The sequence below is a fragment of the Manduca sexta genome, chromosome 9 (genome assembly GCF_014839805.1).
Source record: "Manduca sexta isolate Smith_Timp_Sample1 chromosome 9, JHU_Msex_v1.0, whole genome shotgun sequence".
Lineage (NCBI taxonomy): Eukaryota > Metazoa > Arthropoda > Insecta > Lepidoptera > Sphingidae > Manduca > Manduca sexta.
Window position 1 is genome coordinate 11,125,033 of NC_051123.1, and position 24,805 is coordinate 11,149,837.

At 36.1% G+C, this 24,805-nt stretch overlaps 3 protein-coding genes and 2 pseudogenes across 3 annotated transcripts in view; 2 read left to right on the plus strand and 3 right to left on the minus strand.

Annotated features, from left to right (window-relative positions):
• LOC119188858 (major heat shock 70 kDa protein Ab-like) overlaps positions 1–893 on the minus strand; it is a 2,644-nt gene extending 1,751 nt beyond the window's left edge. Inside the window, exon 1 of the mRNA XM_037436900.1 lies at positions 4–893. Within this exon, the coding sequence (XP_037292797.1) occupies positions 4–764 (761 nt within the window). The 5' untranslated portion in view covers positions 765–893. The remainder of the gene's footprint in view (positions 1–3) is intronic.
• A 420-nt stretch (positions 894–1,313) lies between these two features.
• Positions 1,314–2,603, plus strand: LOC119188859 (annotated as a pseudogene).
• A 3,072-nt stretch (positions 2,604–5,675) lies between these two features.
• On the minus strand, positions 5,676–7,690 carry LOC115442392 (annotated as a pseudogene).
• A 195-nt stretch (positions 7,691–7,885) lies between these two features.
• Positions 7,886–10,148, plus strand: LOC115442393 (GPN-loop GTPase 3). The gene is made up of 5 exons (XM_030167423.2): positions 7,886–8,202; positions 8,510–8,706; positions 9,032–9,246; positions 9,419–9,524; positions 9,864–10,148. Exons 1-5 carry the CDS (start codon positions 8,158–8,160, stop codon positions 10,099–10,101), a joined length of 801 nt encoding a protein of 266 aa, XP_030023283.2. The 5' UTR covers positions 7,886–8,157; the 3' UTR covers positions 10,102–10,148.
• Positions 10,149–10,481: 333 nt separating this feature from the next.
• LOC115442391 (PHD finger protein 12) lies at positions 10,482–23,384 on the minus strand. The gene is made up of 14 exons (XM_037436667.1): positions 22,881–23,384; positions 22,558–22,742; positions 20,190–20,339; positions 19,504–19,724; positions 18,901–19,049; positions 18,605–18,679; positions 18,059–18,192; positions 17,611–17,729; positions 17,177–17,328; positions 16,554–16,790; positions 16,108–16,397; positions 15,691–15,838; positions 15,080–15,261; positions 10,482–14,675 (listed from the first exon to the last, which is right to left on the minus strand). The coding sequence occupies exons 1-14, from the start codon at positions 22,926–22,928 to the stop codon at positions 14,489–14,491; spliced, it is 2,277 nt and encodes a 758-aa protein (XP_037292564.1). The 5' UTR covers positions 22,929–23,384; the 3' UTR covers positions 10,482–14,488.
• Between the last annotated feature and the right edge of the window lie 1,421 nt (positions 23,385–24,805).

Here is a 24,805-nt window from a genome sequence, read left to right on the forward strand (position 1 = left end):
AGCTTTAGAATTGTTTCTAATATCTTTCTTATGCTTTCTTTGAATTCATCAGCTAAGAAATTTACTATATCAAAATCTTCGCCACCGAGATGGGTGTCTCCAGCTGTAGCTTTAACTTCAAATAAAGATCCTTCATCAATAGTAAGTATTGATACGTCAAAAGTACCACCTCCAAGATCAAAAATAAGGACGTTTCTCTCGCCTTTCAAATCTTTATCGAGTCCATAAGCCAAAGCAGCTGCTGTAGGCTCGTTTATTATTCTTAATACGTGTAAGCCTGCAATCGCCCCAGCATCTTTGGTAGCTTGCCTTTGAGAATCATTAAAGTAAGCTGGAACTGTAATTACTGCGTCTTTAACTGCCGAACCTAAGTATGCCTCTGCTATGTCCTTCATTTTAGTTAGAACCATGCTACTGATCTCTTCAGGGGCGAAACGCTTCAACTTTCCTTTATACTCTACTTGTATCTTGGGCTTACCACCATCATTGACAACTTTAAAAGGCCAATGTTTGATGTCTTGTTGGATCTTTGGATCATCATATTTCCGACCTATTAAACGTTTTGCATCAAAAATGGTGTTGCTTGGATTAAGCGCAACCTGATTCTTCGCAGCATCACCAATAAGACGTTCTGAATCTGTAAAGGCTACATAGGATGGTGTGGTACGGTTACCCTGGTCGTTTGCAATTATATCCACATTCCCATGCTGCCAAACACCCACACAAGAATATGTAGTTCCTAAATCTATTCCAACAGCTGGCATTATTTTTATGTTTTCTCCTTTTTCAATAATTCTTTGACAGTTAATTTGCTGAAATTTTTTTTTACGATAGTTTTCAAATTTTAAATAGGTGTCATTTCATTCGAACTGCTGTGAGAGCCAGTTATGACCCATTACACATAGCTAGAAAAACTACATAATTATTCCTCCACACATTATTTTGTCTAATTCGTATTATTTCATGTCATAAAGTATAAGAAGGCTGTATGTTACAATATTCCATTAGTACAAAAACAAGTATGAAAAACACCACTTGTCAATGGTAATGTCAAATGTTTGTCATGCAAAGCGTCAAATATAAACAAAACATATTTTCACCTCTTACATTTAGATTACAGTCTTGTGTGTATTTTTCACCTCAAAACTCAAGTTTGTGGTATTACAAAGGCATAAATTTGCAAACACACTTGCATAACGCAGACCAAGTTAATGGTGATACACGAATTGAATTATACAAGTATCTTTACTGACTGATGAATACATAACCTAAAATCGTATATTGTAACTCACAAAACGTGTTATTAAGTTAAAATGCGATACGCTCAATTAGTTGTCGGTCCTGCCGGCAGTGGAAAGGAAAACAATATACTAAATTACCACTTTTAGGAACAAAATTCTAATCAACTTACAAAACTAATGACTAAAAAACATTGCTCAACTTGAGAACGAAACTAACAAATTTATCTGTACCCAACATACCTTATACAATATAAGCTATTTTTAATATTAGATACTGTTTTATGATACTTTACTTCAATTTAAACATAAGACGTATTGTATTGTGTCAAAAAATTATATTACTTAATTACATTCTGCTAACGGATTGTAATAAACTCTATATTTCTCGCAATATATAAAATCCGCATCAAATTAATTTTCCAGTCAACCTACTGTTCGACAATAGTAAAGCATGCAAATGACTCAAGAGGATAGTGGAGGTTGTGAATCTGGACCCAGCTGCAGAGCACTTTGACTATGAGCGCTGGTAGACATCCGCGAGCTCATCCACCTCGACGACGCCATGGAGGACGAGGAGCTTCAGTTTGGACCTAACGGTGGACTTGTGTTTTGTATTGAGTGAGTTGCTATTATATAAATTTTACAAACATACAAACAATTTTGTAACTATCATTAAGTGGTAACTCACAAAAACTCCAAATACAAAATGCATCATGAACCATGGGACAAAAAGGAAACTGTTAACTGACAACAATTTTTTAAACACTCAGAATTATATTAGCCAAGTTTCTATAAAATCATTTGATAATACTGTAGTAGAATTTTTTAGTTAATTCAGTTCTAACAAACTTCAATTCCCAATCTATACTAAACTTATAAGATCAGCATTTAACAATTTCAATTAAACTTGCTCTGTTTTATATTGAAACACATACAATCTTCCAGAACTCTCTTAGAGAATTGTGACTGGCTGGAAGAGCAGCTCGGTGATGTGGATGACGACTACATACTGTTTGACTGTCCAGGACAGATAGAGCTATACACACACCTGCCTGTTATGAGGAAGCTGGTGGACCAGCTGCAGCGGTGGAACTTCAGGATATGTGTTGTATTCATGGTTGACTCACAGTTCATGATTGACGGGGCTAAGTTTTATCAGGTTGGTTGATTTTTTACATTTATAGATTATATATTTTAACTCATACTATTATCTTCAAAGAGGTATGAGATATGATGGAGTATAGTAATTATAGAGTGCTCAGTTTACGAAAATTTTAGAGTAAAAATCTTTTTTATGTAGATAGATAATTTTATTTTTGTACTGGTTTTTAGGCACAATGGCTGCACTCAGTGTTATGGTGAATCTAGAATTGCCACACGTAAATATACTCACGAAAATGGACCTTCTCACCAAGACAGCAAGGAACCAGATAGACAGGTAAGCATGTACCATATTTATAACTCAAAGAATCACCTGATTAAAATCAATCAAATACCATAGACACGATACCTTCATACAATTGTTGATGCTAACCATACATATGAGAATTACATGCTAGCAATAGACTTATTGTTCATGTATCATATCAATTATTTTGCTCTGTTTTCTATAGCAAAGAAAGGCTTTATAGTGACCACGGCCCTAGTCTATTCATTTGTTCAAGACATACCCACAGTTTGCCCAACCTTGGCACTGATTGGGTTGAGTAAGTTTTTTACTTTTTAAATTATGTTTTTATCTATGTTTATGTGCGGGACCGCTCAAGCTTGTCTCTTTTGGACAGCAACTTCAAGTTAGTTTCCATAGACAATATAAATTCCGTACAATTGTTTTTTTCATACATATATATTTTTAGAAAAAAGTACAAATTATAAAAACACACAAATAAGTTTAATATTTAACCAAATATTGTATTGCTTGTGGTTATAGTTTTATTTTATTTTTAGCAATAAATTTGCTTTTAATCATATTTTCTTTTTTGTTTTTTTTTCTTTTCCTTTATTTTTCATTACTAGGCGTAAGTAAAAGTGTACATTGAAGGAACCACACTCCTTGCATCACTGTGTATATAATAAAAACATTAATTAGTGTAAATAACCATATTAGATAATAAAAGTTATAGTTAAGTAGAAAAATAGGCCCATGAATCAAAATACTTCAAAGGGTAACAAATCTTGGATAATCAAAATTAATGTCATAAAATTGTAACGAACATAGTGTTAGGCATTCAGTAACAGATAAAAAACAATTTTACCATTGAGGAGGCTCTCTTATAACAGTTTTAGTAAAAAATCTCCATACATATCGATGTTATGTACCGAAATAGGTGTATAAGATAATATACTTAGTCAATATAAAACCGATTAGGCTGTCTAACAGTTAATACATTCTTTTCTAAAGTCACAAACGTTTATAAGTACTTTTGGTAATTTTTTGAATTTTAATAATATTCTTTAACTTGCTTTCGAGAGTATTATAAAATAGATATTATAATTGTTGTTTGGAATGGCGGTCTCAAATATTTTTCGTAGAAAGGAATTTATGATTCAGTCTAGGGCTGCAGATGAAAGGAGAGATAGAGCGCTAGATTTAATTATTATCTATCTTTCAAACTATACCAAAATGCACTTTTGTCTGTGTACATATTTGAATAAAAAAACATATTGTTTACTTTTATGCGTATGATATGGGGCTATAGATTTTTTTTTCTTAAAAAAGTGAAGTGTCTATGGTTTTATCTTGTTTTGTTCAAAACTTACTCAAAGAAAATCAAGAACAATTTGATACAATGTGTTTATTATTTCATTACATTGTTCTACGAAATATTTTTTTACGAAGTTTTATATTGAGTATTATTTTAGTAAATGAATATTGGTATAAAATTGTCTAATTTACTGAAGAATTTAATTCGGTTTTGAGAAACCTCTAACTTTCTAAAACATGGCAGATACCCCAATTTAGGTAGAATGTAAAATTTAATTTTCAAATAATTATCTAAGTCACTTAACTGGCATACATAAATAAATAATATGTAAAAATATGATAGGTTCAATTGACTAGTCCTAGTACCATTTTGTTCATTCCTAATAGACATATTAGGAAGGAACAAAATATGTTTGAGAAATAGGAATCAAGTCGCAAAAATACGAACCAAATGTAAAAGTCTTCCTCTTGTTACATAAAACTAAAACATATTATTTATATTATTTTTTTTACAATACTCATTTATCTCCACTTAGATGAAAAACTTCCTTTAAAATATTAAAACCAAAAAGATTTTTTTTAACAATTCAGATCTCCAGCTTAGTCTTCCTAATACCTTTTAAGTGTTTTGAGAAATCCTAGATGGTATAATAAATAAAAATATTTGAGACTCCATTCCGTGGTTTCACACGCCATCATGTATTATTTATTGTTGAATCATTTTGTAGTATTATTGTGTATATACGACACGGTAGACGATAGAATTATTAACGCGTTATCAACATTATTAATAATGGATAGAAGTAAATTATTATTATTAACATAGCGATAATTATTATTGTTCATATCATAATATTAAAAGTAACGAACGCTGAAACCATTGTCTTCTTTCTGAACAATTTCTAAAGTTATTAAAATTAAAAATAAAGAAATTGCTAATCAATGTGTGTTTGATTATTTACTCCCCATGCTAGATGAAATAAAATTTACAAATTATACATTTTAATTCATCTAACCTTCAGCTTTTATAACCTGTAAATAAATTTGAATTTCCTTACATTACAAAAATATGGAAATAACACAAAACCCAGGTACTACATAAAAGGAGCGGTCGTCGTATCGAATAGGTGTACATTAGGATTGCGGATGTAGATATAACTTCAAATGGACATCCTAATGTATGAGAGCAATTGTACCAAATGTAAGAAGAGATATCTAGTTACAGAGTAGGCAATACTGGTCACTAAAGACTGTCTCGGTGACGTAGTTGTATCACGGTAGGACTGCAATGCTGAGGTCTCGGGTTCGATTCCCGGTCGGGCACGTGTATTATTTTATATTGGGTTTTTCTACTCAATACCAGCTCGGAGTACAGAATTTGTGCCCGATATGACAATAGACTCACATTACATCAAGGGACAGAATACGTTCGGCGGAAATTGGATGCACCAGTTGCGCCTCCGCCTACCTTGTCGAGGGCATAAAAGGCAAGAGTAAGAATGTATAAAATTTCGTATGAGAATCCTTAATTTTGCTCATGGTAACATTTGTAATTGTGATTTGTGTAAAACAGTTTGATTGGCCCGACTTGCAAAATTTACTTAGAAACTCATAATTCACTTAAAACAAGTAATTAGACTAAAAATAAAATGACGAAATTATTTGACCTGGAAACGACTTATCTATCTTATAATACCAAGCTATGTATTTCTTCGGCAAAAAAATATCGATAATCAAACAACAATCCTTTATTAAAACCAAACAAAATCATAAACTCAATCTACTTCTTCAATAACGGGCCCATCGTTGCCCTGTCGCGAGCGAGTGCCACTAACCCCGTGAAGCTTCTTCATCAAGGGACCACATTCCCTAACAATCTCCTTGAGTTTGTCCTCATACTCATCCCTCTTTGCTTGCGAGTTGCTATCCAGCCATCGCAGCATGTCCTCGCACTTGCGTCTCACTCTCCCACCCTCTCCTTCGTTAATCTTGCCCCCAGCTTCGTCTATAGCTTGCTTAACTCCATAGATATATGATTCCAATTTATTTCTCGCTACAACTCGCTCTATCTGCCTATCATCATCCTCTTTAAACTTTTCAGCGTCAGAAAGCATACGATCTATATCAGATTGGGATAGTCTTCCTTTATCATTCTTGATGATAATGTTTTTACTTTTCCTGTGCTATTCTCCTTCGCTGACACGTTAAGGATACCGTTAGCATCTAAATCAAAAGTGACGTCAATTTGTGGAACTCCTCGCGGGGCTGGTGGTATACCTGTTAAATCAAAAGTTCCCAGCAAATTATTGTCTTTAGTCATAGCACGTTCCCCTTCATACACTTGAACAGTGACTGCTGGCTGGTTATCGGAGTACGTGGTGAAGGTCTGCGAATGCTTGCAAGGTATCTTAGCATTACGTTCCACAATTTTAGCCATTACTCCACCAGCAGTCTCAATGCCCAATGAAAGTGGTGCAACATCTACTAACAGCACATCCTTGATCTTTGAATGCCGGTTTCCACTCAATATAGCGGCTTGGACAGCAGCACCATAAGCCACAGCTTCATCCGGATTAATAGACAAATTAAGTTTCTTGCCATTGAAAAAGTTTTGCAACAAATTCTGGATTTTGGGTATACGAGTTGAACACTCCCACTCAAGACTATATCATTGATAGAACTTTTGTCTAGTTTAGCATCTTTTAGTGCCTTCTCCACGGGCTCTAATGTCACTCTAAATAGATCTGAATTAAGTTCTTCAAACCGAGCTCGAGAGACGCGTGAGAAGAAGTCAATTCCTTCATACAAAGCATCTATTTCAATGGATGCTTCGGTGCTAGAGGATAGAGTTCTTTTTGCCCGTTCGGCAGCAGTACGAAGACGTCTAAGAGCTTTAGAATTGTTTCTAATATCTTTCTTATGCTTTCTTTTGAATTCATCAGCTAAGAAATTTACTAAGCGACTATCAAAATCTTCGCCACCGAGATGGGTGTCTCCAGCTGTAGCTTTAACTTCAAATAAAGATCCTTCATCAATAGTAAGTATTGATACGTCAAAGTACCACCTCCAAGATCAAAAATAAGGACGTTTCTCTCGCCTTTCAAATCTTTATCGAGTCCATAAGCTAAAGCAGCTGCTGTAGGCTCGTTTATTATTCTTAATACGTGTAAGCCTGCAATCGCCCCAGCATCTTTGGTAGCTTGCCTTTGAGAATCATTAAAGTAAGCTGGAACTGTAATTACTGCGTCTTTAACTGCCGAACCTAAGTATGCCTCTGCTATGTCCTTCATTTTAGTTAGAACCATGCTACTGATCTCTTCAGGGGCGAAACGCTTCAACTTTCCTTTATACTCTACTTGTATCTTGGGCTTACCACCATCATTGACAACTTTAAAAGGCCAATGTTTGATGTCTTGTTGGATCTTTGGATCATCATATTTCCGACCTATTAAACGTTTTGCATCAAAAATGGTGTTGCTTGGATTAAGCGCAACCTGATTCTTCGCAGCATCACCAATAAGACGTTCTGAATCTGTAAAGGCTACATAGGATGGTGTGGTACGGTTACCCTGGTCGTTTGCAATTATATCCACATTCCCATGCTGCCAAACACCCACACAAGAATATGTAGTTCCTAAATCTATTCCAACAGCTGGCATTATTTTTATGTTTTCTCCTTTTTCAATAATTCTTTGACAGTTAATTTGCTGAAATTTTTTTACGATAGTTTTCAAATTTTAAATAGGTGTCATTTCATTCGAACTGCTGTGAGAGCCAGTTATGACCCATTACACATAGCTAGAAAAAAAAACTACATAATTATTCCTCCACACATTATTTTGTCTAATTCGTATTATTTCATGTCATAAAGTATAAGAAGGCTGTATGTTACAATATTCCATTAGTACAAAAACAAGTATGAAAAACACCACTTGTCAATGGTAATGTCAAATGTTTGTCATGCAAAGCGTCAAATATAAACAAAACATATTTTCACCTCTTACATTTAGATTACAGTCTTGTGTGTGTATTTTCACCTCAAAACTCAAGTTTGTGGTATTACAAAGGCATAAATTTGCAAACACACTTGCATAACGCAGACCAAGTTAATGGTGATACACGAATTGAATTATACAAGTATCTTTACTGACTGATGAATACATAACCTAAAAATCGTATATTGTAACTCACAAAACGTGTTATTAAGTTAAAATGCGATACGCTCAATTAGTTGTCGGTCCTGCCGGCAGTGGAAAGGTAAACAATATACTAAATTACCACTTTTTGGAACAAAATTCTAATCAACTTTCCAAACTAATGACTAAAAACATTGCTCAACTTGAGAACGAAACTAACAAATTTATCTGTACCCAACATACCTTATACAATATAAGCTATTTTTAATATTAGATACTGTTTTATGATACTTTACTTCAATTTAAACATAAGACGTATTGTATTGTGTCAAAAAATTATATTACTTAATTACATTCTGCTAACACGGATTGTAATAAACTCTATATTTCTCGCAATATATAAAATCCGCATCAAATTAATTTTCCAGTCAACCTACTGTTCGACAATAGTAAAGCATGCAAATGACTCCAAGAGGATAGTGGAGGTTGTGAATCTGGACCCAGCTGCAGAGCACTTTGACTATGAGCCGCTGGTAGACATCCGCGAGCTCATCCACCTCGACGACGCCATGGAGGACGAGGAGCTTCAGTTTGGACCTAACGGTGGACTTGTGTTTTGTATTGAGTGAGTTGCTATTATATAAATTTTACAAACATACAAACAATTTTGTAACTATCATTAAGTGGTAACTCACAAAAACTCCAAATACAAAATGCATCATGAACCATGGGACAAAAAGGAAACTGTTAACTGACAACAATTTTTAAACACTCAGAATTATATTAGCCAAGTTTCTATAAAATCATTTGATAATACTGTAGTAGAATTTTTAGTTAATTCAGTTCTAACAAACTTCAATTCCCAATCTATACTAAACTTATAAGATCAGCATTTAACAATTTCAATTAAACTTGCTCTGTTTTATATTGAAACACATACAATCTTCCAGAACTCTCTTAGAGAATTGTGACTGGCTGGAAGAGCAGCTCGGTGATGTGGATGACGACTACATACTGTTTGACTGTCCAGGACAGATAGAGCTATACACACACCTGCCTGTTATGAGGAAGCTGGTGGACCAGCTGCAGCGGTGGAACTTCAGGATATGTGTTGTATTCATGGTTGACTCACAGTTCATGATTGACGGGGCTAAGTTTTTATCAGGTTGGTTGATTTTTTTACATTTATAGATTATATATTTTAACTCATACTATTATCTTCAAAGAGGTATGAGATATGATGGAGTATAGTAATTATAGAGTGCTCAGTTTACGAAAATTTTAGAGTAAAATCTTTTTTATGTAGATAGATAATTTTATTTTTGTACTGGTTTTAGGCACAATGGCTGCACTCAGTGTTATGGTGAATCTAGAATTGCCACACGTAAATATACTCACGAAAATGGACCTTCTCACCAAGACAGCAAGGAACCAGATAGACAGGTAAGCATGTACCATATTTATAACTCAAAGAATCACCTGATTAAAATCAATCAAATACCATAGACACGATACCTTCATACAATTGTTGATGCTAACCATACATATGAGAATTACATGCTAGCAATAGACTTATTGTTCATGTATCATATCAATTATTTTGCTCTGTTTTCTATAGCAAAGAAAGGCTTTATAGTGACCACGGCCCTAGTCTATTCATTTGTTCAAGACATACCCACAGTTTGCCCAACCTTGGCACTGAATCCCAGAACTTTCTATTCACAACCTTATATGCTGCTTATGAACCATTATATAGTTATTAATAAATCATTTTTATTCCAGTTACTTAGATCCAGATCCCCATATCCTTCTAACAGACATGAGGAATGCTAAATCAAAGTGGCACGAGAAATACGCGAAGCTCACAGAAGCCATTGGTCAAGTTATAGAGAATTTCAGCCTAGTTCGGTTCTACCCGCTTAACATCAAAGATGAGGAGAGCATAGATAACATACTGCTGACCATAGACAACATAATACAATATGGCGAGGGATGCGGATGTCAAGATACGAGACTTTGATGAGCCTGATCCAGAAAATGATGATGAATAAAGCTGTTTTTGTGATATTTTTTGTTTTATTACTACTTTCTTACAGAGTACTGACTTCTGTAGCATAAAGTATTTAACTTAGTTTTAACAACCGGTCACTAATCTGCAATCTAGACAAACATGTTGGAAAACACATACAAAATGTTGCTCCATGGAAAAGTCCTTGCATGCCACAGGCCATAAATAATACTGTCAATAAACCACACAATTCAAATTAACATTGATAATGTTGTTATTTAAATTAAAGTTGAAATTTTGATTGTACAAGCATGAAGTTTTCCATCAAGCATGAGACTAACTCATGACATCATTAGCCATATAAAAATTAACAATCAAATAAAACAATTAAATTCAATAATGAACTTTATTTCACAAACAAACTTCCAACTAGGGTGTATATTTCAGTTACATTATTCTAAATAACACAAATGGCCATATCTGAAAGTAATAAATTATATATCTTCCTTACATTGCCCCGCCCAAACATATTACACCTATATTGCAGTAGTAGTCAACTATTTATTCAGGAGCCTAGATCATTACCTATCCAAATAAATAAAATACTCACAGTGCTGATATGACAGTACCCATCTTCCTAGACTTGGTTTGACAACCAGATATGAGAAATTATTTATGGATCCCGGACCTTCTTAATACTAAACCAATACATAAGATTCAAAGCTGCCAGAACCTCCTATGTAAAGAGAAATAACATGACTAACGTATGACTGACGTCAGTACAGTGTGAAGTGAGGAACATCTTTTTTTCTTGAACACCTTTTTCATTACTGAATACAACTGTAGCTATTCACTTTCCCACTAATATCGATTCCAAAAATGACAACTTTTAGAGCATTATCATTTAAGTTATCCAAAAAATTTGTCCGAATATTGCGTCACTCGTGTTTCAAGTCTGCGACGCCACTCGTGACAAACTTCAGATCGATCGTAATCAACGGTAATTTACTACTTTCAGATGTCCGATTTTATATAATATAAAATACTATGCAGTGAGCTTGGCTGATAAAGCCTTGCCCTCTTAGAGGCAAAATGCATTGCAATATGTTGCAAATATATACTTATACTACACTTCATACATCAAGAACAGATCCAAAGTTTACTATTTTTATTTTTTCAATAGGATATACACACTGCCGATTGGTTTATCTGAATACGGATAAGACATAACAGTCTGATTCAATCGTTAGTTTTTTTATTTTGAATGCAGGTTTTACTATTGCAAAACTATTACATATATTTACAAACGCACATCACGCATTAATCCCTAAAGGGGTAGGGAGAGGTACAACCAGCGCACCTCCTTTTAGTCGTGTTTGTTCCGACCCATGATGTGATAGGGGGTGAGCGTATTGCCATATCAGGCTCAGATTCCAGACTGATACTGAGCAAAAAAAAACAATATGATTTTGCCCAACCAAGGACCTCAGAGTGATGGTTGTAGCGCGCATGCATAGTACGCCACCGAGACAGGCTTAAGTAATTCACTTTTAGAGTTACGCAGAGACTGGTACAATTATAGTCTGCAAGTTCTATTAAAAATAATGTCATGCACTATGTTTACACAAACAAAAAACCCATTGTTTAAAATTTTCAAACATATTGAAAACATATTATATTATCAATACTTAAATTAACATAATGTAAGAAGATATTCTATAATACCAATTATATTTACGTAACATCGCTCTTCGTTAATATATTTGAAAGTCTAAGCGTCATGTAAAGGGCATTCATCAAGTTTGGACCAAAAATTATAACAATTATATTACTGTTCAATATGTCTAGTGAATTAACGCAACTCCAGAGAAAGCGTGGCTGCGTGTGATATATGTGTCCTTGATGAGCTACGGTAAGCTACATGGGGCAGTTTCTATGTGGCGCCTTTTTTTTAATGTTTGAATGACAAGAGTTTGCCGTTCGCCTGATGATAAGCGATACGACCGCCCATAAACAGTAGAAACACCATCCAACGCCTTGAATTACAAAGTATTGTTTGGTATTCCACTGCGCTCGCCATCCTGAGACATGAGATTATTATGTCCTGTAGTTACACTGGCTGCAATGTCCTTCAAACCGGACCACAACAGTGACTACATACTGCGGCTTAGTGGCAGATAGAGCACGTGCTTAACACGCGACGTGCATATCACACCCAGCCACTATCGTCCCATGAACTCTTTATAGCAATTTTATGACTTGTGTGGTTCCAAGGCAATCAAACTATAATATAGACCTTTATCAAAATTAAAAATTATATTCAGCTTTTTGTGGATAATAATATCTAATAACCAGTATTTTGTCTTGCCATGTTGTGTGATATTTAAAATCAGAGACTATAAAATATTGTTTAAATATAACAGATGTATGCAAGAATAAGGGAAGACAGTATAAAGTGCAATAGTGATTGACTTGGTTAGAAAGAAATAATTAACAAATCATAAAAACTATTTATTTAACTATGAGTAGATATTAGCTAACATTTCTGGCTCAACTTTGATGATAACACTTTAGTATTGCATTTTATTGCTAAACTTAAAATAATTGTCTATATTTACAAAATCCACAAACTATACGTAATTTATGTAGCCAAAAGGCTACAGTTCATAGACATTTCATTGATGTATAAAATCAAGCCTTTATTGCCCAAGGGGCAGGCTGAGAAAATAAGCTATATTGTGCCTCGCTAGATACCTCACAAAAGACTAACGAGATATATTATGTCATAATTGAAATCCTGAATTCTTTACATTTTCGATTAGAACTTACTCAAATTTTAATTGCTGGACCAGCACACTTAGAATTGGTAAAACACACACAATACGAATGTCGGTCTCGTTGTTTTTTTTTTTATATCCGAGCACGGCAGAACGTCTCCACTGCACTTGGTGTAAATAGAGTCCAATAGAATGTCGACTGACCGGAGATGATTACCCCTCGGCAGTCGACACAATTATGCCGGCCTGTTGGACTCGATACAGGCTGATCCCGGAACACGACACACTTACATGGGCCACTAAGGCCAGTTTTAACACCTTGTATACGGTGGTCGCTATCCGGACGGATATAAAATATATCCTACCAACGGCAGTGATTAGTCCATCCTGGCAGTTTTCTTATTGTTTCACTATTGAATCACTTATACTATTCTATAAGATCTCACCATCGAGCTCACGTCTGAATTCGCAGTTAAAACACTACTTGACAGTGACATGAGTATTTCTAACATCTCAAGGTGAGAATGTTGAGGTTGCGAACTACACTCACCAATAAGTGCGCTACGTTACGTGTATCACGCTAATCGGTATTCAGAAGCAAAGATTTTTATATTCACATTTTATCCCACAATCTCACACAAAGTGTTGGTAGTCACACTTCACACTTACTGTGTTTTTACAAGATAGTATTTAGGTTTAAAATATCATTTTTATCAAATTTCTCCCACCAGATCCTTCACCCCAATTTTATTCACAACAAAACTTATCAATTGGTATAATAGTAATTAGCTAATTATTGCACAACTGTGTTTGGAAAAGGTTAATATAACACTCTGATTCATTACAAGTTAATTATTTCTTTACACTTGAAAAATGTATGGGCAATGCCACAGGTAATCTCTACCATTCACAGGAACAAAGATCTTGGTAGTATTATTATTATTATCAGACAGGCAGCTTGTTTAACTGATATGCCTGTATCCAGCAATTCTCGATCCTAGCAAAATATTTGTCAAGTTTGTTCTTAAACCCATTCGCACAAACATTTGTGTCTCGGTAAAATAGTATGTTATTATTTTGACTGCAGCGCAAACACTTATGTTTTTAATCATGCTACGCCAGTCGGACACGACAGGCGTGTAAAAATGAACGCAACTTACCATCACATACCGTGTGTTTTACGTAGCTAACGCGAATCTTTTAAGACGCAAATGAGATACGTTTTACATTAGTGTGGTTACAGACAAATGTCCCCCGACTATTAGAATTATGACCTACTGTCTTACTGAATACGAAGTTGACTGCGAAACGCAACTCACGAGTGAGGTTTCCATCAGTGTCAGAACTTTCACACATTTTGCAAGAAGTCTTAACTTCTTCAGTTAGAGTTACCACTCTAACAGAAAGCATGTTTAAATGCATCTTGATATTAGTCTTAATGTAATTTACAACATATTCTTTTATAATGTGACAGCTCAATACATCAGAAACATTATTCTTAAACACATTTTAATATTAGTGAATAAGGAACTATATTCTTTAGTAACAACCTTACACCAGGCAATACATATAAAGTTTATTTAGCTTAGATTTCTGGAGGTCTCGACTCCACAGGGCATTCACTAGAGACTTGATGAGGGTGATTCATCATCTGAGGGCAACGCGAGATGATCAGTGATGCAGAACACGTACATGAGGCATCCGAACTGGAGAAGGGCGCCGTGAGGGACCAGAGCCGAGCCCTCCCACGCGCCCGCTGTTGTCCAAGTACCCGCGCACATACACTCCGGCGCTCCGGTCCAAACCGCACTGAAAAGGAAATCAATAAGATACAGAAATAGGTACAAAATAGTATCAATCTAGATAAACGCGATACGAGGGTTCAACCTATTCAAGTATACACTTTTCTATTGTTAACCAGCATGAGATAAATATATTATCCCATGACAGTCAGCACAATTATACCCATCTGCTAATTGTTTCACGTTGCGCTTAAAGGACCCCATGTCGTAGCTTATTATCATCATTACTAGTAATAGTCCAGAGATAATTTTTAAGTTGATTCTTAAACTTGTTTACATTTGCTGCTACGCAACCTTTCTCTGTTCTAGCTAGTACCACACTCTTACCACTGAATATAAAATGCACCTGTGGTGTTGTTGGACATGGCCGTGTATAGATTGTCTCTGAGGCGAATATTGGTGAATACTGACTTCAATTTGTTCTGTTGAGGCGGTTCCCTCCTCCGCAGCAGGTCCCTGAGCGCGGCGGTGCGCGTCTCGTCGTGGTCGCCGGGCTCGTGCGAGGCGCAGAGCGTCGCGTCGCACGTGTACATCACGCCGTTCACGCGCGTGCCCCACTCAGAGTAGTTGATCAGCTCGAAATGTCCGCTCACCTGAGAAAAATTGCAGATTTCTAAAATATTTCATGGAAGTAGAACAGAGTTCACAACAACAAACATTCTTTCCAGGCATTAATGGCCATAGCACCAATGAAATAAAAATAAAAAAGAAACATCAGGAGTCATGTAAACAACAATGGCCAATTTATTTATAACATGTATTTTTACAGAAGAGTCTTGACTGTAGGCAATTTTGTGGTATTATTTCTGATTCACACTACAAAATACTTATATTGAAATGTAGAATAAGATCTTGAATATTTTACTTTCTTCACTATACAGAAAATCTCTAAAGCAGTAACTGTGTCAATCAAGGAATGTATCACCTGTCTCTGAGCTTACACTTTTGGGCGTAACTTCACGAATATCACGTCAGTAATCACTTTGTCATGCTAATTATAAAAAAAAATGGTATCAGCCCACCTCGTCCACGAATATAACAGCATGGTTCCTAGAGACGCGGCGACAGTGCGAGGCGTCGAGCCGCACGTCGCACCCGCTGTCCGAGCCCACCCACAGAGACGACAGACGCATCGGGATCGGGCGCCCGAGACCGTCGCCCAGCCCGTTCCTGGAAAAAGTAAAAAATGTTCAGTTAGTTACATACATACATAGTATCACGCCTCTATCCCATAGGGGTAGGCAGAGACTATGGATTGCCCCATTGCATGATTCTGGCATACTTCAGTTAGTCTAATGTAATAATATTTATTTATATTCTTGAAAATGGGTGCGGAGCTATGGAAGTAGGTAACTTCTAATGAGTTTGTTGGAATTCATTGATAAAGCTTAAATTGTGTGAGTTGTGGCTGGTGAATGATAATGCTGCATGCAACTCACTTGGCAGGTCTGACGGCACAGAGCGCAGCCCTGACGCAGGCGTCGGCCATTTTGTCCCTGATCTGCGCGGGCTCGTCGTCCCGGGCGCGGTGCCGCGGCGGCGCGCCGAGCACGGCGGCGGCGATGCGGTCGCGGTCGGCGCGCGACAGCAGCTGCGAGGGCAGCGCCACGTGGCGGAACCCGTGCCGCGCCAGCCGCGCGCGCGACACGCCGCGCCGCACGCCCGCCGCCGCCGCGCGCGACAGCCGCAGCCGGCGCCAGCGACCGCCCGCCTGCTCGCCCCACGCCACCTGCACATACAGTATACACACATTATACCATCTTCTGCCTAGTAGAATCACAATGCTCACTGACAGACCAAATGCGACCTTAACTGCAGAATCTAGAATAAATATCACACAATCTTAGTAGCCCATATTCAAGAAAAATATAAATTTGGTATTAACCTGTTGCAATCTCTGCCAAGCAAGCAGTTTGACCAGCCGCTCGTCAAGTTTCTTGAGCTGCTCGTCCACAACCGCGAGCAGTTCCTCCACTTCGCCATCAGGACGCAGCTCCAGCCGCGAGCTCCTGCCCTTCTTGCTACTCTTGTCGTCTAGGATCTTGCGCCGCTTGACTGATGGTGTGTGGTACTCATAGTCCACGTCTGACATGTCGCTTGACGATTCTGATTCTGATTCCACCTGGAGGTATTTTTTATTAAACACTTCAAGTATTCAAATAGTTACTAGGGTCTCAATTTGTAATTCATCATCATTCATCTATATGCTCAAAATGTCTACAAAGATACTTATTTAGTAATTATATCTTTTCATCATATTCCTCCTTTTCTTAAATTTTAATGCCATTAGCACACTTTTCCCGATTGTCAAAGAAAAATTTGATTAAATTTCAAAGCCATGTGGGGTTCTGACAGTTGCTAAGACAACTCTGGTCAATTACTTATAAAATCCATATCATTTAAATGATGTTAGAAAACATTGTTTTACCCACACATACCTAAATCCTCTCTAAACACAAAAACATAATATAATATTTTCATTATTAAGTAACAACAAATTCCTATTACCTTAGGTGAAGTCGGTGTCTCCATGGGCTCGTCCTTGGCGGGGCACTCCCCCTCGCCCGAGTACTCGGGACACTGCATGTTCATACAGATTGTGTACTTCGGACCTTCCTCCTCTTCATCATACACGCCGTTTGCCTTTAGATTCCTTAGAACTGTCGATAACAATTTTAATTTTACTCTTAAATTATAATACAGATGCCATTATAGATGAAATAAAATCAAAGAGTTTATTAGTACATTATATGTTTGCACACTCAAATCTATAAATTGCTTAGATTCTGAAAATTATTTGCCTTCTGAGACACAATATATTGCTGAATAAGCAACTTTTATCTCAAAAAAAAAATACGAAGATGAAACCTCGAGCTAAAACTTTACTAAATCCAGAATAATATGAAAGTTGTAATATATGTTTGAGAAATATGTGTACCCACCGTTCTTGCAGCGCACGTACTCGCGCCGGCTGGGCATCAGCGGCGGCGGATTGCGGTAGTGATGCCGCACCATGTCCGGCACCACCACGCGGCCCGGACCGGACACCGGCACTTTTATTCTGCCATAAAAAACAAATGTAATAAACTGCATTTGTTTTGAATACTTTATCATACCATAACTATATAAGTAGATTTTATTTATTTATTTATTATCAGACAAGCAGTTATAACAAACAGATAAGCGCCTGTATCTTGTTAATCACTAATTATTTTGTAAATTCGCAATGAAGCTGTCAAGTCTGTTGTTCATATCTCAACCTGTGTTGATGTGTTTTTCAAAATTAAATAATTCAATGAAAGTATATTAAAACCTAAGTTCAAACAGTGCATTATCTCTGTATATTAACCTCTATAAATAACTTTACTACTGGCTGATATAGCTCTATACCTGAAAGCTGGTCGGTCCTTCCTGGCGCGGCGTATGAAGTCGATCTTGATGGCGTGCTGATCCACCGGCCCAGAGAACTTGTCCCACAGCGCCACGCGCTCCGTCGCAGATATAGAGTTCACCAGCTTCCAATCCTTAAACAAATGTATCACATAAATTAACTATTTATTTTTTATTTTGCTATGGCGATAATAGCTTAGTCGGGTGCGAACCGGACTGCCGAGACGAATGTCCGCTAGTCTAAAACCCAATGGCACACATCGACTTTTCTAAAAATATTCTTTGTAAATTGTCACTTGCTTTAAAGATGAAGAAAAACATTGTAAAGAAACCTGCATACCTGAGAAATTCTCTATAGGAATTCTGAGGATGTGTAAAGTTTACTAATCAACACTAGGTCAGCGTGGTGAACTAAGGGCTAATGCCTCTCAGTAGTAGAGGGGGTCCGTACCTAACAGTGGGACAGTATATAATACTCATACAGGGCTGATATGCTGGAAAACTTATATAAGTTGTTGAAACATGACATGTTGTGTGCATACTCACAATGTACTGTTCCACGTGGTTGGGACACATCCAGCGTCCCGTAGGAAGCGCCGTGAGAGGTGGATCCAAACAATCCTGCAAAAAACTATAGTTAATATAAGATATCTAAGTTTTAATACTTTAAATGCAAAACTTGTGAGAATGTATATCTGTTAGAAACGTATGTAGAAACCTCTCAACAAATTGGGATAAAATTTAGCACAGTGATTTATTTATCTATTTATATAACTAGCTAGCAATTGTTTATAATACTAGTGAAAGAATATATTTTATATCCGTTATATTATATTTGTTACCTGGTGGAACAGCAGCGGACAGTAGTCGCATTGCAACAGCGGCGCCTGCTTGCACGTCCCCTGGCACGTGTAGCAGCTCTTAGCAGGTAACGGCACGCAACCCCAGGCATCCACCGTTATTAGTGACGCATTACCATTCTTTGTCCCTTCTGTGAATTGTTATTATGGCATTAAATGGATATATTTTTGTTACAAACATAAGTAGATTTTTAGGGAATTTGATAAATTAAAATTAATAAACTAAATACTAAATTTGCAAATAGGATATGGTTTTCCATGGAATAGAGAACAGTAGGCTTTTTGGTGTTCAAGTAACAGTTACTATTAGGCAGAACTGCAATCTAAATCTGATAGTTGATATGGTGTAAAGTAAGTTACTTAAATTTTAGTTTTCTGCTATAGAGATTTTTATTCACAAGAAAACTTGCAGATTTTTCCTTCTGCTAATGTTTGCTGTGTTAACAGCAAGCCAACTTCAATAAATTTTGAAGCTTGCAGGACTTGCTATAGTATAAACGAACCTGGAAATTCTTGCACAATAGCTTGCTAATCTAAACTTGTCTTGAGAGATATAATCATAATACATACACTGGAAAATCTTACCTTTCTCAGTCCCAGGGAACACACAGGGTATACGCATTTCCCGGGGCAGTTCGAACTGACGCGGGTTCATGATCTTGGCCGCATTCACTAGCACCTCCATGGGACTCAACTCTTTATCTTCTGTTTCTTTTTCTTTCTCTGGTTCTGGCTCCTGTTTGATCTCATCCTCTTCATCTTTGCTTCTCTTTTTGGAGTTGGCACGGTTGTTACGAGTAAGCAATCTGGTAAATGCGTACTATGTATATTAATATTAACATCTGAAGGATAATTGAGATGTTTTTTTTAATATGGGCATGACAAAGTGAATAACCTGCATGTGGTCATAAGTGGAGTGGTATTGACATAGAATTAACCAATGGCAGATGATTATCTCTCACTAGTTGACACATTATGCTGAACTGTTTGAAGTTTAAAGCAATAGCAATCAAGTTATGGACTTAATGCTAGTAGCAACATACTTTAAACTCAAAATTAATTATTATCATTTTCACAATACACGTCAATAGTATAAAAAATTATCTACCTTACCATTAATATGATTTAGTTCTGTTTTAGTTGTCCTGCATTTTGTCTAGCAATGACAAGTGACATTTAATCTTTGAGAAAGCGAGACAAAACATTATATAACTATGACAGATATATGTTTATAAGTAACGCCTTAACTTTAGTCAAGTCAGAACGATTACCTAGACTTCTTCTCGCTGTCAGACTTGCTATCAGCCGGTGATTGCGCCCGACTGCTTCGAGAGCTTGCAGGCTTGTTGTCATCATAAGCGCGACACTCGCGACACAACCAGAGACCGGCCGGGATGTCATTCTCGTCCAGGGGAGGATCACTGTAAAAATATCATCTATTTAAAAAAAAATTGTGTACCTACTGTTTTGTCTCTACACCATCATATTGACGGTTAGCTGGCTAATTGACTTAAACGACATATTCGTAAGTTATATACATTCTTGAAATCAGCACATTTGATTTGTTTTCTAAGCCCAGTCTCAATTTTGCAAAAAACTTGTCACACAAATCAATTAGCCTATCAACCTTCGAAATGTTAATTGATAGAAAAATTCTTATGCAATGATTTTATTTCAGAACTAGCTTCCGCCCGCAGCTTCGCCCGCGTGGATTTCGGGTTTCAAAAATGGAGAAGGTGCTCAATTTGTCGGGATGTTTTTTTAATTTATGGTGGTATGCAGGTGGTCCGATTGTCCGGTCAGGGTCTGATGATGGGATCCTGGTGAAATCGAAGGAACTTTTAACCATTAAGGTTGCACACGAAATGACGGAAGCTTAAAAAATGGAGTAACTTCTCCCGTTTTCCCAACATTTCCCTTCACTGCTCTGCTCCTATTAATTGTAGCATGATGAAAAGTATACTATAACCAGCACAGGAGTATGACAAATAATTGTACCAAGTTTCGTTAAAATCCGTCGAGTAGTTTTTGTTTCTATAACGGTTACACAGACAGACAGACAAAAATTTTACTAATTGCATTTTTGGCATCAGTATCGATCCCTAATCACCCCCAGTTATTTTGGAAATATATTTCATGTACAGAATTGACCTCTCTACAGATTTATTATAAGAATAGATATGCAAAAGTAGCTCAAAAATTGTCCATAACGAAAACATGCATTTTAAAGTAAAACAAAAGAAATAATATCGTGAAGCCAACCAAATAACTAATGATATATTAAATTTTGTGACTGTTCAATTTAGTCGGGGTCCGGCGATATCACTTTTGTTGAGTTTCAGAACGGCGACATTACATTATTATATTCTGTGCTCCAACGCACACTGCTTTGATGTTAGGAACACACCTACATTGCTTAGACAACAGTGAACTTTATACAATAGCAATAAAGCTCAAATTGACTCTACATATTAGTTAGAAAACGTTTGTATGGGAAATAGAAAAATGCTGTTTTGAGGATTTTCCGGCAATTATTCGAATTTTTCTCACCTTTTAAACCTTCCCTAGACCTCCACGAATAATTCAAGACCAAGATAAGATAAATCCGTTCAGCCGTTCTCGAGTTTTAGCGAGACTAACGAACAGCAATTCATTTTTATATATATAGATTGTGTAAGGAGCTTTGTCATATGTTACAGCAAAGTCGCTCCATACACCTACTTTTCTCAGTACCTATATATTTTCCCTCATAGTATTAAAATCTTTAAAGTGTATTAAGTGCAACATTTTTTTTTAAGTATGTTCATTCTGGCTCTAGAGTGACATGACAATAAAGAACATTATCACAATTATTCAAGGTTTCATTTTAGAATATTTATTTCATTTGTATACACTATTTTTATTTTTATTTCCAAATAAATTTCTTTTTTATATACATTATAACATTTCTTCTACTTTTCAAACTTGGGAGACTAAAGCAAATATTAAACATAGTGATGGCAGGAAGTATTAAATTTGAAATAAGTTCTGGAGAAATGCATTATTACTAAATAAATTAATCTACAAAAGTAGATGTATATGTAATGGCCCAACATTTTACAGTATGAGCCCATAAACGTCTTAAGACCAATGTACTATTTACCCAATATCATAACTATAGATGTTGAATTTTATTCTAAGTTAAGATGATATTTGGATGAACAGTGACAATAACAATACACTGCATAGTAGATATAAAAATATATATATTTTTTAATGTAACAAATCATTGTTTTGTAACACTGTATGATTTAGATATGTAATTAAGATTATTAATTGATTTTCAAGCCCTAATCAATCAATTTCGAATTTTAATTGATTCCATAAGATAATAAATATATTTAAAAATAGATAAATGTTAAAGTAAAATATTAGTAATTTTATGAATAAATGAAAATTTTAACCTTCAATATCAGATAACAATTCATAACATATAATACAAGATATTTTAAATAATTGAAAATTTATATTAATCTTCACTAGGCAATAAATACACAGCGTCATACGTTAGTGAAGATACAAAGCATATCCATCTTATATAATAATGTAAATAAGTTTATCTTTACTAATACCTATGTTTGTTTCCATAAAGTTACTCACTAGCAACCGAGGTGAAAGCTGGCAGGGCAGCGGTCGCAGCAGATAAGGTCCCCTCCCTCGCCACACGCGTCGCAAGAGTCGTGGTTATGTCCCTTCCCAGGCCTCTTGTAGTAAGGATGCTGAGGTTTTTTCGGTTTCTGGGTATTCAAATCCTCGTCCGGCGGCTTTATTAACGCCTTTATGAGCTAAAAATCGACAATACTAGAGTTAGAACACTGCAATTATCACACCGAAGCCAGTTACCTTACGCCAGGATAAAATGGCGCCATAGAACAAACTGGATGCATGAAACTAATCAAGAAACACTTTAAAACATATCTTACCGGCATCAAACCACCCGAAGTGTCCAGATCATAACCCACGTTAGACATTTCAGCAATTTATAGCACTTTGATTTGTTATTTTTATAATAATTTAAAGTCAAATAAAAAGTCGCAAGAAAGTCGAAACAAAGTTGGTAATAGTTATTAAAACCACTTTTATAGATTTACGGAATCATTTTCTGCCCAGGATGTAATGCACTTTCAAATTTTATGATAATAAGAACAAGATTTATTGAATAAGAGAGCCGTATTTTATTTGAATATTTTGGACAGAACGAAGAACCGACACAAGCAAGACAAATTTGCGACAAAAATGGCTGCTACATGTCGAGTTCCACTTAGGTAAGAAAAGTTGCCATTTTTAGCTTTATGAAAAGAGATAATAGCAAAATTTACTAGAAAAAAAGGCGAATAGCATAGGATAAATGTTTATAATGTGCTATAATAATTAAATTAAGCTATGGAACGAAATAATTAACTGTCAACCAACTTCAAAGAGCTGTCGAATGTAGGCTGTCATTTTTTTTTATATCGCTTGTCCATGGATAATTTCTAGTCGCCTGTCATCATACTACTTAAAGTGTTGCTAAATGTCAGCTTATTAATACCTCAAATCCGAATAATTCTAAACTTTTTTTATGAAATTGATTTCGTTTCATACACAAAGATTATATAAAGCTATGCAAGTATACTCCGCGTCAATTAGCCGTGGCGGAGCCGGGCGGAGCGACGCACATTTTTGCATGCAGTATGTACACTCTACAGAGCATTTTCGGATTTTATTTTAACGCTTATCAAGCGTTCTTTCAGCAATATTAAAAGGCTATGAAGGATATTTAGGATGACGCGACACTATGTTTGAACTTGAGAAAGAAAAATAAAGGTAATAAACACTAAATACATTTTTCAGGGCAGGAATGTCAATAGCTTAAAAAATATTCTAAAGTTGATATCTTTTGGGTTTTTACTTCATACTTCAAGGCAATGATATAGTGAATTTTATCAATAGTTAATCAGTTTACCGAGAATGTCAAGCTAACGAAAGGAAATAAGTCACAAATTCAATAAACGGCAACACTGGAGGCGAGCGAACCTGAGGGTCGACCCTCAGCGGGTACAGGGAACGAGGCGCGACGCAGTGACTTTTTCCACCGACACAGCCCACTGCTACCCGTCAGTAGTAGATGTACTTCTATCAAGAAGCTTTAAACTTCGTAAGACGAATTTTTGCAATGCGTCCCGAACTGCCCCACCCCTGCCCACACCGCTCCGGCAAGTGGACGCGGTCCATAACATAACACTATGGTTTAAAGGATAAAAAGGTTGCCCTCAGGATCGTCACTTATTTTTTTAAGATTTGAGAGCACCTAAAGCGCTCACCTAAAAGTCCGGTGTGTTTGAATAATCTGACCCTTGTCTAATAAAAGTAGAGTCACGCCTAAAAATAAATTGCTCTGCACTTGTTACCAGAAACTATTATAAAAATGCCTCGTCTCGTCACTTTGAGACATTATATAATAGAGAACATAGCAGTAATTATTCAATGTTATAGAAAGAGGTACAAATTGCGGGGTATCTACCTCGCCAGATTATCGTGTACAAAATACTTAATACTTACCACTAACAATGACTGTTAGCTCTGAAAACTATATCCTGACTCTTGAGTTAATATACACATACACATTTTCACCTTTTATCTTCGAATATATTCACTTTTTGCCATCTATGTTCCCCCTCACAATGTGATAAGGGGCGAATTTATTACCATATACAGCAAAATTTCAGACTCCAGGCTTATAATCAGCAGACAAACCTAAGCATGTTTTATTGTTTTAAATAGATAGGTAATTAGATTTTCCAAGGAACAGTTAAACATAGCGTTTGTAATAATTATAATATATAAGCTGAGAAGCTATGTATATTGT

Bases quoted from the DNA above. Each gene is read 5' to 3' on its own strand.
- LOC115442391 (XM_037436667.1), bottom strand. From the start codon at position 22,928: ATGTCTAACGTGGGTTATGATCTGGACACTTCGGGTGGTTTGATGCCG. The intron at 22,743-22,880 runs GTAAGATATGTT...GTCGATTTTTAG, and splicing joins CTTCGGGTGGTTTGATGCCG to CTCATAAAGGCGTTAATAAA. The intron at 16,398-16,553 runs GTTAATACCAAA...CTGTATGTGCAG, and splicing joins CTTGGCAGAGATTGCAACAG to GTGGCGTGGGGCGAGCAGGC.
- LOC115442393 (XM_030167423.2), top strand. From the start codon at position 8,158: ATGCGATACGCTCAATTAGTTGTCGGTCCTGCCGGCAGTGGAAAG. The intron at 9,247-9,418 runs GTTGGTTGATTT...TACTGGTTTTAG, and splicing joins CGGGGCTAAGTTTTTATCAG to GCACAATGGCTGCACTCAGT. The intron at 9,525-9,863 runs GTAAGCATGTAC...TTTTTATTCCAG, and splicing joins GCAAGGAACCAGATAGACAG to TTACTTAGATCCAGATCCCC.